Source organism: Capsella rubella, unplaced genomic scaffold (assembly GCF_000375325.1).
Source record: "Capsella rubella cultivar Monte Gargano unplaced genomic scaffold, Caprub1_0 scaffold_4, whole genome shotgun sequence".
NCBI classification, from domain to species: domain Eukaryota; kingdom Viridiplantae; phylum Streptophyta; class Magnoliopsida; order Brassicales; family Brassicaceae; genus Capsella; species Capsella rubella.
Genome location: NW_006238920.1, coordinates 4,380,595 through 4,392,536, shown reverse-complemented (window position 1 = coordinate 4,392,536; position 11,942 = coordinate 4,380,595). Strand labels below are relative to the sequence as shown.

Genomic DNA, 11,942 nt, shown 5'->3' with positions numbered 1-11,942 from the left:
GAGACCTCTTGGATAAACCCTACTTCGTGAAGCCAATGTGGTCATAGAGGCAAAGAAGGAATCTAATGAATCTAACCACATCCAGAAAGAGTATAATAAAAATGGCAATGGACGTGAGAGATGGCAAGGACATGGTCGTGGCCACTCTAACTCCTACAGTCGAGGACAAGGCCGAGGCCGCGGGTACCATGATAGTAGAGGCTGAGGCCGTGGTACTTCCTTTATACCACAACACTCAACCGCCAAATCAGTATGTCATCGATGTGGAATGGGGAATCATTGGACTAAAACATGTCGGACTCCCAAGCATTTTGTTGAACTCTATCAAGAGAGTATTAAAGGGTAAAATCCGGAAGCCCACTTGGTCCATTACGAAAATGAAGATGATTTTGATCATGATAAAGATGAATCCGAGGTTGAGGAAACTGTGGTTAAAGAAACCCAAGACATAACAGAACCTTAGATACCTAATAATGAGGCTTGGGAGGCCAAGCTTCAAGGTACTGAAGTTCTTGATGATAAAGAGATCTCAATAAATTATGTTATGTCGGGAATACAATGGAACCGAAAGAATGTCGACATTGATAATATATTTGCATACAAGGTAGCACTTGAACTTATGGACATAAGAGAGGATTTAGAACCCACGTCTATCTTAGAGTGCACTCAACGATCATATTCGATTAAATGGAAAGAAACTATAAACATGGAGTTAAATTCTTTAAGGAAGAGGAATGTCTTTGGTCCAATAATTCGGACACCTCTTGATATTAAACCAGTTGGACATAAATGGGTCTTTGTGAGAAAAAGAAATGAAAATGGTGAAATCGTGAGATATAAAGCATGGCTTGTTGCACAAAGATTTTCACAGAGACCAGGAATAGATTATGAGGAGACGTACTCCCATGTGGTTGATTCTACTACTTTTAGATTCCTAATAAGTCTGGCCATAAGAGAGAAATTAGACTTGCGGTTAATGGATGTAGTAACTGCATATTTATATGGTCCACTGGATAATAAGATATACATGAAAGTACTAGAGGGTATTGAGCTCAAAGATAAAATAAGTTCTCGAGAACAATATTGTATAAAATTGAATAAATCCCTTTATGGATTGAAACAATTTGGTCGAATGAGGTATAATAGGCTAACCGAGTACTTAGGGAACGAGGGCTATAAGAACGACCCCATCACTCCGTGTATATTCATAAAGAAATTTGATAAGGGGTTCGTTATCATCACGGTGTATGTTGACGACCTGAATATCCTAAGAGGTTTTCCCAAACAGTTGAATATCTTAAGAAAAAAATTGAGATGAAAGATCTTGGAAAAACAAAGTTTTGTTTGGAATTACAGCTTGAGTACATTAATACTCATGGATCAATCTCACCTATTGACTAGCCCCATGGTCGTGAAATCTCTTGATTTAGACAAAGATCTGTTTGGTCCTAAGAAAGAGGATGAAGAAGTCCTTGGTCCCGAAATTCCATATCTAAGTGCCATAGGAGCTTTAATGTATCTGGCAAGCCACACTAGGCCAAATATATGTTTTGTCGTTAATTTATTATCTAGATCTAGCTCATGTCCAACCCAAAGGTACTGGAACATGATTAAGCATATTCTTCACTACCTACAAGGAACGAAACACTTGAGTCTATTTTATACTAACCAACCCAATGAGAGGTTAATTGGTTTTGTTAATGTAAGTTATCTCTCGGATCCACACAATGGTCGATCTTAGACAGTTTATGTTTTCACACATGGTGGTACTGCTCTATCTTGGCGATCCATGAAGCAAACAATCCATGAAGCAAACATCGTCCAACCATGCTGAAATATTGGTGATGCATGAGGCCAGTCGTGAATGTGTATGGTTAAGGTCCATGACTCAACACATTAGAATCGACTGTGGGATGCCAAAAGGGAAGGCGGCACCAACCATCATGTACGAGGACAATGAAGCATGCATAGCTTTACTTATAGACGGATACATCATAGGAGATAGGACGAAACACATCTTGCCAACGTTCTTTTTCACTCACGAGTTACAAAAAGCTGGAGAAGTCCAAACTCAATGTTCAAGAAACTTACACATCAGATTGGAATGCGCTGACTGAAAGATCTTCAGTGAGGTTCAGAACAGGGGGAGTACTACGTGTTGCACTCTTTTTCCTTCACTATGGTTTTATCCCATTGGGTTTTCCTGGTAAGGTTTTAATGAGGCAACATCGAAAGCGTATTACGAGCTCTAATGGTTATGACATCCAAAGCGTATTACGAGCTCTAATGGTTATAACATCCAAGGTGGAGTGTTATACATCAACTAGTGGATTGTCATAAGTCAAGCCCGGTCCAGCCCATCCCCAAGCCCGGCCCATCTTTGTATTAGGCGGCTAGGTTTTACTTATGTGTCTTATGTGCATCCTTATATAAAGGACTCATAACCTATGAATAAAGACACACTTGAATTCCCTCTCTATCTTCTCTTTAGCTTACAAAAGGAAATACCTTTTCTTATTTTTCTCAATTACCAAGGTGTGAAAGACATGTTTGAATGACTCGTACCCATCTGATGACAGCAGATTTAATGTATTCCTAGCGTTGATACGGTTCTAAATTAAGTTGTCATAACCATTGTTATCGGTATTTGTACCAAGATGATAACATAAGCAATAAGGAGAAGAAGAAAAAAAATTATTTGTAATGGCAAAAAGAAGAAGAAAAGATCACTAACCTTGCTTGGAAGCAACAACGGTGGCCACTAAATTAGTTTCAAACAAGCATCTAACGTATGAGGACAAGCAACATATCCATATGCCTGAACAAACAGTTGGTTTTAGGACACGGGAAATTAGGGATTCATAAAGAAGCACTACAATACACATAGTCAAAACTAATTAGTATCTTGGTGAGCTTATAGATGAGCTTATATATAACCAACAAACTATATTTATAAATTGGTGTACTCCTAGCACAATATTTTATTACTCAAAACATCTTTCAAGATACAACCTTTGGCTTTATGAAACCGTAAACATTTCAAGACCTGGCAAAACGCAAACACCAATCTTGTGAAGCTTAAATCATATCCATCAATAATTTGGTTGTATGAAAAATTTAAGCATTAGAAAATACTCAGTCTCTGAACTAAAAGTCTCCCATCAAACAAAAATGAAAACAAAAAATCAATAAATTAAGCTAACCAAAAAACGTTCGACTCAAACTTGTAAACAAAACAAATTAAATTAAAAAACCCAGACAATTTAAAACTAGAGAAGACCATAACCTGGTCAATCTTGTGGCTTTGACTTGCTGGTACAGTATTAGAATTAGGATTGATTTCATATCATTGGTTTCAAAATACCCATATGATCTCATAACCGCATTTCATTAGCTCTGAATTCGCCTTCTTTCTTTTAGTATCTCGAAGCTACGATTAAATTTCTGAGATGATCTTGATTTCTTCATAGAGACAAAAGCAGAATACCCAAAGGTCTAATGTCAATTCAGAAGACCATATTCAAGGATCAACTAGAAAATATAACCACACAACATCCTGATGGAACTTCAGAACCAGAATACCCCTGTCTTTCTCACATTGTAGACTTCAAACAAATTGTTGTCACCTTCTTGTTGAGATTACTCTCTTGAAGAACCAGTGACATTGGATGAACTCCATGAGTAACAGATTTGGTAGATCAGAATACATGCCACTCCTCTTCAAAGGAAGAAATACATAAGAACCTTAACATAAGCCACCCAATTGACTCTCAAAACCATGAAACCCTTACACATTAACACTTTCGCTAACCTGATTTTCTCTGTCAATAGACTTGCTGTTCTTAAAAAAAACAAAACACTCCATCTGATTATCAGAAAAAGATGTAGATGGTTTTCCACTGATTTCCCAGCAACATATTCTCTGACCCTCTATTTCCATTAGATGCTACACTTGAATGAGGACCACATAATGCACTTTTCTGGGACAAAGAAAAAAATTTCACCTAAAATAGGCCCAAAGTAATAGAATGTGCCCCATGTCATTTTTTCAGCCTTCTCCACAAAAAATATTCAAGGAAAAGAAGACACCTTTGACTTTTCTTGCATCTGCTTTTCTCTGTTGCGAAGCCAGCTGGACCTTTTTCTTCTGACAAGAGACAAACAACATGTTTCCCCTTTGCTTCAACCTTTTTGGATCGACAACTCAGGAGCCTAACCACGTGTTTCTGATCGAGCAACCTTGCATGCACACTAGATCCAAGGGTAACCAGCACCTGCTCAATTACCTCAACAACATTGAACGCTTCCCTCGACAACTCAGAAAGCAACGCGTTCAAACATCAGACATCAACACTCAGCAAGTGGAAATGGTGCCTTCACCAAGGGTACCAACCCTAATCGGAGCAGGTGATGCCCCACGAAACCACACCACTCGATAAGGGATAGTCCCGCCAGCAGTACAAAACAATAGCTTCGAAATAAAAAGCAGCCTCATTTCAATGATACAAGGAAATAAATTACATGGATTATTAACGGAGGATCCTCTCGATCACCTCGATGAGTTCGATCGAATGTGTGGCTTAACAAAAATCAACGGGGTGAGCGAAGACGGGTTCAAGCTGCAATTGTTCCCTTTCTCCTTAGGCGACAAGGCTCATCAATGGGAGAAGTCCTTGCCAGCAGGATCAATCACGACCTAGGAGGAATGTAAGAAAGCATTCCTATCAAAATTCTTCTCCAATGAACGAACCGCCAGATTGAGGAACGATATCTCTAGCTTCGCTCAGCGCAACAACGAAACCTTTTATGAAGCATGGGATAGATTCAAAATCTATCAATCACAGTGTCCTCACCACGGTTTCATCAATGAGTCGCTTCTTAGTACTCTCTATCGAGGGATACTACCTAAGTTTTTCCTACTTCTCGATACTTCCAGCAATGGTAATTTTCTAAACAAGGATGTTGAAGCTGGTTGGGAACTTGTGGAGAACCTCGCTCAGTCCGATGGACCGTACAACGAGGATTATGACATAACCGTTTAGGGCAACACAGACCAAAAGGACAAGTATAAGAAGGATATGAAGGCACTTAACGACAAGCTCGATAAGGTTTTGATGAACCAGCAGAAGAATGTTCACTTTGTTCAGGAGGAGGAGACCTTCCAACCTAATGATGGTGATTGTGATAATACTGAGGAGGTAAGCTATATCCAGAATCAAGAAGGCTACCAAAAGGGTTACAACAACTATAAACCCAACCCAAATCTCTCTTATAGAAGCACCAATGTTGCAAACCCTCAAGATCGAGTCTATCCGCCTCAACAACAACAGTTCCAAAATAAGCCATTTGTTGGCTTTAATAAAAAACAAGATTTTCAACCTCAACAACAGTCCCAAGGTTCTTATCAACAACCTATAGCTCATCCTCCAGGGTTCCAACAGCACCCTACTCATGCATACCCAGAACAAGATGTTCAAACAACACTTAATCAGCTTCTCCAGGCACAGGACAACAGCCGCCTTGATCAAGCCAGCCAGTTCGCCGAGATTCGAAACGATGTGAATGCATCTATACATGAGCTCAACCAGAAGTTCGATTGGTTAAGCAAAAAAGTAGCTATCATGGAAGGCAACCAAACCTCCACTTCTTCCGGCCAACTCCCAGGAAAGTCTATCATGAACCCTAAAGAATTTGCTACTGCTCATGCGATTACTCTTGGAAATCCATACCCAATTATCACTGAGGACAGTGAGGTTCAAGAGGGGGAGGATTCAGCCCAAACTTGTGTCCTACACGGTGAACCCGATCGAGTTTACAGCAGACACGACCGTGCCAACACCGAACCCGATCGAGTCTACCATAGACCCGATCGGTCCGATCAAGGGTACCACGGATCCGATCGGGCCTGATATCGTGTGCGCTGTTTGTCTGACAGATTGTGTGAATTAACTTCCGATGAGCCTCTTCGCCCGATCAGAACTACCAGCCCCAAGCCCTCGAATCGAAGACCACTACTTTATCCAGAAGAATCTAAAGCCGAAATCAAGGAAGAATATAACCACATTCTCGATTCTCTATCAGGGAATGATCAGATGAAGGCTTTAGTGGATGCTTTCGCCAACATTCCCTCCTACAGGGAGATTCTCAAAAAAGTTCTACTGGAAAGGATGCAACAGAGGAAGAGTTTGACTCCACCCTCTCAGGATTCTGGCTTCTCCAAGAAGATGGGGGATCCTGGAGCTTTCACACTCCCCTGCTCAATCAAATCAATGATCTTCAACGAGTGTCTATGCGACTCAGGCGCTTCGATTAGCTTGATGCCCCTCTCAATAGCTCAGCGGATGGGCTATACAACCTTTACACAGTGGAGCCTGACGATTGTGATGGCGGACAGGAGCTCAAGACAACCCGTAGGAGTATTGGAGGATCTCCTTGTCGAAGATGGAAGAGTAAAGATTCCCACTGATTTTCTGATTCTCGAGATGGAAAGAGAACCACAGTATCAACTAATTCTCAGAAGACCATTTCTAGCCTCAGCAGGTGCAGTTATTGATATGAGAATGGGGGTCATGACCCTTGATCTTGCTAGAGGAACAAAGATGAAGATGAATATGGCGTATCCATACCAAAGCACAACGCTCAAAACAGAAGAAACCTCGACCTCTTCTCCAACTTGTGTTGAACTCCAAGTGATCAAGACTCTCAAGAAAGACTTAATGCGGCTAGCAACCACTATTCAAGGGTTAACCGGGGAAACTGTGGTGTTGAAGAAGAAGAACGACATCTTGACTTCTAGGAAAGCAAAGAGGGTACTTACTTTCAAGAACAGATATGCTGCAAGGAAGAGGTATTAGATACATTAGTCATTAGCATTGGAGAGAATTGTTGAACCTCTCCATTGTTCAACCACTTCGTGAGGACTATACCAAGTCAAGCTTTGTCATAAACAAGCTCACTTGGGAGGAAGTCCCAACGATATCCCTGTACATATTTCTTTAAGTTTTTTATAATTTGATGTTCCTTTTAGTTTGATGTGTTTTCAGGTTTGATTGTGAGTGAAGAAAGGTGTTATTGGGTCAAGATAAGGAAACAAGGAAGAAGGAGTCAATTTGGGCCTTAAAACCCAATTTCACAAGCCCATTCGGTCGAGTCAACACGCACACGGTCGGGTCAACGCGATTCGATCGGGTCAATCTCGAACGTCCGATCAAATCATACTGAGCCACCCGATCGAGTTCATCTCAGCCGTCCGATCGGATCAAAGGTAACGGTCGGGTCAATGGTCAACTCGATTTGAATTTCGAATTTTGAATCTAGCCCGACCAAAAACGCTCCTCTTTCAAATTTTTGTCCCTTCTCACCCTCTTTATAACCCCTAAACTCGACCAAAACCTCTCTCATTCTCTCATTTTTCTAAAAATTCACTTATCTCTCTAGAATTCTCTCTTCCTTCTCTCTATATTCTTGGCTGCTAAAATTTAAGGGTTTGATTTCATTTGCCCTTTGTTCTTCACATTCTCTTGGTTTGTTGCTAATCTTGCTTTTGATTCTTCACATTTTCTGAATTTGTTTGTATAATTGAACCTTGTGTTCTTATTTTCTGGGATTATTTTCAAGATTGTTCTTGTTGTTCTTATTTTCTGGGTTACTAACCTACTAAATTTGAGTTTTGAGTTTCGCATTCCCAGGAAACAAAGATGTCTTCAAGGATTCCTCAACCCAGAAGGAAGAGTCTCTCAAGATCACAACGAGAAGCTCATCACAGTCAATCCGCTGAAGAAATTGCAAGAAATTTCTTGACAATCCAAGCCACTGGAGCCGGACTTGATCGGGTCAGAAGTGGGAGAAGAGAAACCCGAGCTCGAACCCGATCGGGCCAGTCGATCGGGTCAGACCCTCCTGATTTCAGGAGAAGAAGTTTCGATGGGGAAGAGGCATGCAGAAGAAGATGTCGATGAACCGATGGTGGATATAGAGCCTATGAGGGTAGTGGCACCGAGGAAGACCAAGAACTTACCCCCTCCAGAAGAGCTATACGCAATGTTTAGGCGCCAAAAGCTCGTTGGAACTCGCTATCCTCACCGGCAAACAATGAAGGAGCTGGGCATAGCACGAGATGTTGAGTTTCTATTCGAGAGAATCGGGCTCGGTTCATTCATGACTAGGAATTTAGAAGCCTACGACGAGGAGACGTGCTACGTGTTAGCCTCACTCCAGCTCCATTTCTACGAGGATGAATCCGAGTTTCACTCAGATGACTGCCTTGGATACATCACCTTCTGCGTGAGAGGTACTACCTATTCTCTCACGTTTAAGGAAGTTGAAAAGCTCTATGGGTTTTTGCAAGCAAGCGGGATGAGCCAAGATGTGCTAAAGGAGGAGATCAAATCTGTTTGGAAAACCATTAGAGATGGGAAGGACTAAAATCTCTTGTACCCTTTGACTCCTTCTTCTATTCTCATAAGGGTTTGACCAAAATGAAAAAAAAAAAATTAATTAAAAAAATCGAAAATTGGTTAAAATACAACCTTATCCTCACTAAAATAAAACAATTACAGATCCAACCAGTCTATATCCGAAAACCCATATCACTATCGGATATCCATCGGATCTTTTAACCTCTTTGTCTTCCTCTTCATCGTTTTTGAAAAATCTAAGTTCCCCAAACCCTAAGTGTTTTGAAAAAACTAAAAATCACAAAGAGTTCGAGTATAACTAAGGACAACCCGAGATAGGGTAAGTCAAAACCTTTAATTCTTTGGGTATTTTAAGTTAGATCCGCTTGAATGTTATCAATTTAGGTGTTCTCGATTTAGGTTTAGCCGATTTGGGTGTTGATTTCGTTTTATTACTCGAGTATGTTGTAATTAGCGGTTGTTGGTTTTGTGTGAAGGAGAAGAGAAGAATGGTGCGTACAAAGAACGCAAGCTTTAACAAAGAAACATATCCAGTAGGTGAAGTCGAAAAGCCAACAGAAGAAGAAGAGACTCGTGGAGATGATTCAGAAAAAACAGATTCAAATCCGGAATCAGATTCTGGGGATTCAACGGTATATACAACTTGGATAGAATAGTACAACTTTTGCGAACTCGTTTTTTTACTAAGAAATTGAAAAGGTACAACTTAGGAGAACTTAGTATAACTAGTTTATTTCAATTCGAAATTCAAAAGGTATAACTTGGGAAAACTTAGTATAACTATGTTGTTTTGCAGGAGTCCGAGGAGGAATCCGAGGAGGGAACAGAAGTAATGCAACCGGTGAACATGTACTTCAATAGATACGAGTACATGAAGCCATTCAAGCTATCTGCTAAGTGTTATATCACAAGGACAGTGGACTTCTTGAGAGCTCACCTTAAGTCTCATGAGTTGGACTGGTTACTAGGACACCCACAGTTCAAACACTTCTTCCATATGCCGAATGATGCCAATCACAAATTGATGGGTATGTGGATGTTGCTTCTCCGGACGGCGTCTATAGAGAAGAAAAAAGAATGTTGGTTCATAGTAAATGGTACTCCCATCAGATATTCTCTTAAAACAATGGCACTGATTTCTGGCTTATACTGCCATGAGTATCCCCGGGACATGGAAACTCTGGGCAGTAATGAGTTTGTTGGTAAGCATTTTGGTGTTGGCACAACAATAAGATATGATGATGTCCAAGCAAAACTTTTATCGATGAAGAGAGCTTCTCCAGATCGAGTGAAGATGGCGGTCCTCAACTTCTTGTGTAGTGTGATCATAGGGAAGAAGAAGGCAGGGAAAAAAGCACCATCCGTAGAGCCATTCTTTCTTAGGGCTATTGATGATTTGGACATGTGTAAAACGTTCCCTTGGGGTCGTTTGGCTTTTGATGAGAACATGAAGGACATCTTTCATTGTATGAACCACTTTGGTGGAGTTTTGAGCACAAACCAATGGGTCTTTCCTAGTTTCGTCATTCCGTTGGAGGTAATTATTGAATTATGAAAATGTACAACTTAGTATAACTTGGTATAATTGAGTTTTAAGTCCACGATTTTGTGTGGTGTGTAGGTTCTTGCTTTTGAGGCAATTCCTGTTCTTAAGGAATATTGCCGAGAAGACGTTAATAATGCACATGCACGTCGTCATTGTCCTCGGATGTGCAAGTTGAAATTTAAAGCAAGTAAACTGAAAGGGTTTACATTGAAGGAAATTTATGACAAACTTGGTACAACTAAGGTTAGCAAGTCCCATACTTATCCTATTCATTTATTTTTGGTATTACTAGGTTGGTTTGACATTATATTGTTTTATTTTCATAGGATATTGAAACTATTTTGACTCCATCATCACGTGAGAAACGTCTTTTAGGTCGTGTCATGGATGAAGAGAGTCCCTATAATGATGTAGATGATCCCGTTGTTGATGGTTGGACCAAGTGTTAATTGATGAAGAGAAGTCAATATGTTTTGAAGAGCTTTACAACCAAGATTTGGCCACCCGGGAGAATCCAGAAGATGTGGATCCGGAAGATGTGAATCCGGAAGATGTGAATCCGGAAGATGTGAATCCGGAAGCTGTGAATCCGGAACCTGTGAATCTGGAAAATGTGAGTTTGGAAAATGTGAACCCTGTGGCTCCGGTGAATTTGGCTCAGCTAGGAGCTAGATTGGTTCAGGTAGAAGAACAAGTGAAGCAAGGGTTTAAGGAAATTATTGAGAAGGTTGATAGTCTGTATAACAGAGTTAAATCTGTGGAATCATATGTGAGATGGGCCTCAGGTGAAAATGAATATTATACGAATGAAGGTGTTGGAGATACGAATGAAGGTATGAATGAAGGTGGCAATGGAGATATGAATGAAGCTGAGATGGAGGAGGCTGAGAAGGAGCAGGCTGAGAAGGAGCAGGCTGAGAAGGATAAGGTTGAGAGGGAGCAGGCTGAGAAAGAGCAGGCTGAGAAGGATAAGGTTGAGAGGGAGCAGGTTGAGAAAGAGCAGGCTGAGAAGGATAAGGTTGAGAGGGAGCAGGCAGAGAAAGAGCAAGCTGAAAGGGAGCATGCTGAGAAGGAGCAGGCTGAGAGGGCTAAGGCGGCTAAGACCGAGAAGGCTGAGAGGACTAAGGCCGAAAAGGCTAAGGCCGAGAAGGATAAGACCGAGAAGGCTGAGAGGGCTAAGGCCGAAAAGGCTAAGGCCGAAAAGGATAAGGTAGACAAGGAGCAAGCTGATAAGGCTGAGAAGGATAAGTCCAAGTCTGATAAGGAGCATGCTGAGAAAGAACAAAGTGAGAAGGAAAAGTCTGAGAAACCCGAGACCGAGAAGGGGAAGGTTGATGAAGAGAAAGCACAACTTGGTACAACTGATGAAGAGAAAGAACAACTTGGTACAGTTGAAGAAGAGAAAGAACAACTAGGGACAACGGAAAAAGGCCGAGAGGAAGATGTTGAGATGGAACATGGCGAGAAAGAACAAGCTAAGGATAAAGGAGAAAAGAGGGAAAGAGAAGAAGTTGTTCATGCTCACCAAGGTAAAAGGGTGAAGATCATAAGCAAGAAGAAGGGAGCGACTGTGGTCATAAGGAGTCCTATTCAGACAAGACAAAATGCGAAGAAGGATAATTGATGATCTATTCTAAAGTTGGGTTTTAGAGTCATTTTATATTTGAACTCTTTGTATTGGTTTATGGATTGATGTCTTTTTGGATGTGTTTTGAACTATTCTAGTAAGTTATATGTTCTATGTTAAGTTTCTGAGTTCCCATTATACAACTGCATTTAAAAGATCAACTTGGTAAAACTACATAGTAGTTGTACGATTACAAAATACTAGTTTTACAACCAAAAATTACAACCCGAATACACAAAGTAAGTTCTAAGTTACCAACAAAGCTAAACCAAGTAGTTTTATACTTAGTTGTCCAACTACGAAGAACAAGTTATACTTAGTTGTACTACGAAGAACAAGTTACACTTGTTGT

General features: G+C 40.6%; 2 protein-coding genes and 1 non-coding gene across 3 annotated transcripts; 2 read left to right on the top strand and 1 right to left on the bottom strand.

The window, feature by feature from the left end:
* Nucleotides 1-4,754: 4,754 nt before the first annotated feature.
* On the bottom strand, nucleotides 4,755-4,861 carry LOC111831278. The gene has a single exon (XR_002834532.1). It is a non-coding gene; the product is annotated as a small nucleolar RNA R71 (small nucleolar RNA).
* A 4,044-nt stretch (nucleotides 4,862-8,905) lies between these two features.
* LOC17889679 (uncharacterized protein At3g43530) lies at nucleotides 8,906-9,972 on the top strand. Its single transcript, XM_023784555.1, has 2 exons — nucleotides 8,906-9,049; nucleotides 9,214-9,972. Exons 1-2 carry the CDS (start codon nucleotides 8,906-8,908, stop codon nucleotides 9,970-9,972), a joined length of 903 nt encoding a protein of 300 aa, XP_023640323.1.
* Nucleotides 9,973-10,377: 405 nt separating this feature from the next.
* On the top strand, nucleotides 10,378-11,587 carry LOC111831044 (uncharacterized abhydrolase domain-containing protein DDB_G0269086-like). The gene is made up of 2 exons (XM_023784554.1): nucleotides 10,378-10,405; nucleotides 10,458-11,587. The coding sequence occupies exons 1-2, from the start codon at nucleotides 10,378-10,380 to the stop codon at nucleotides 11,585-11,587; spliced, it is 1,158 nt and encodes a 385-aa protein (XP_023640322.1).
* The last annotated feature ends 355 nt before the right edge of the window (nucleotides 11,588-11,942 follow it).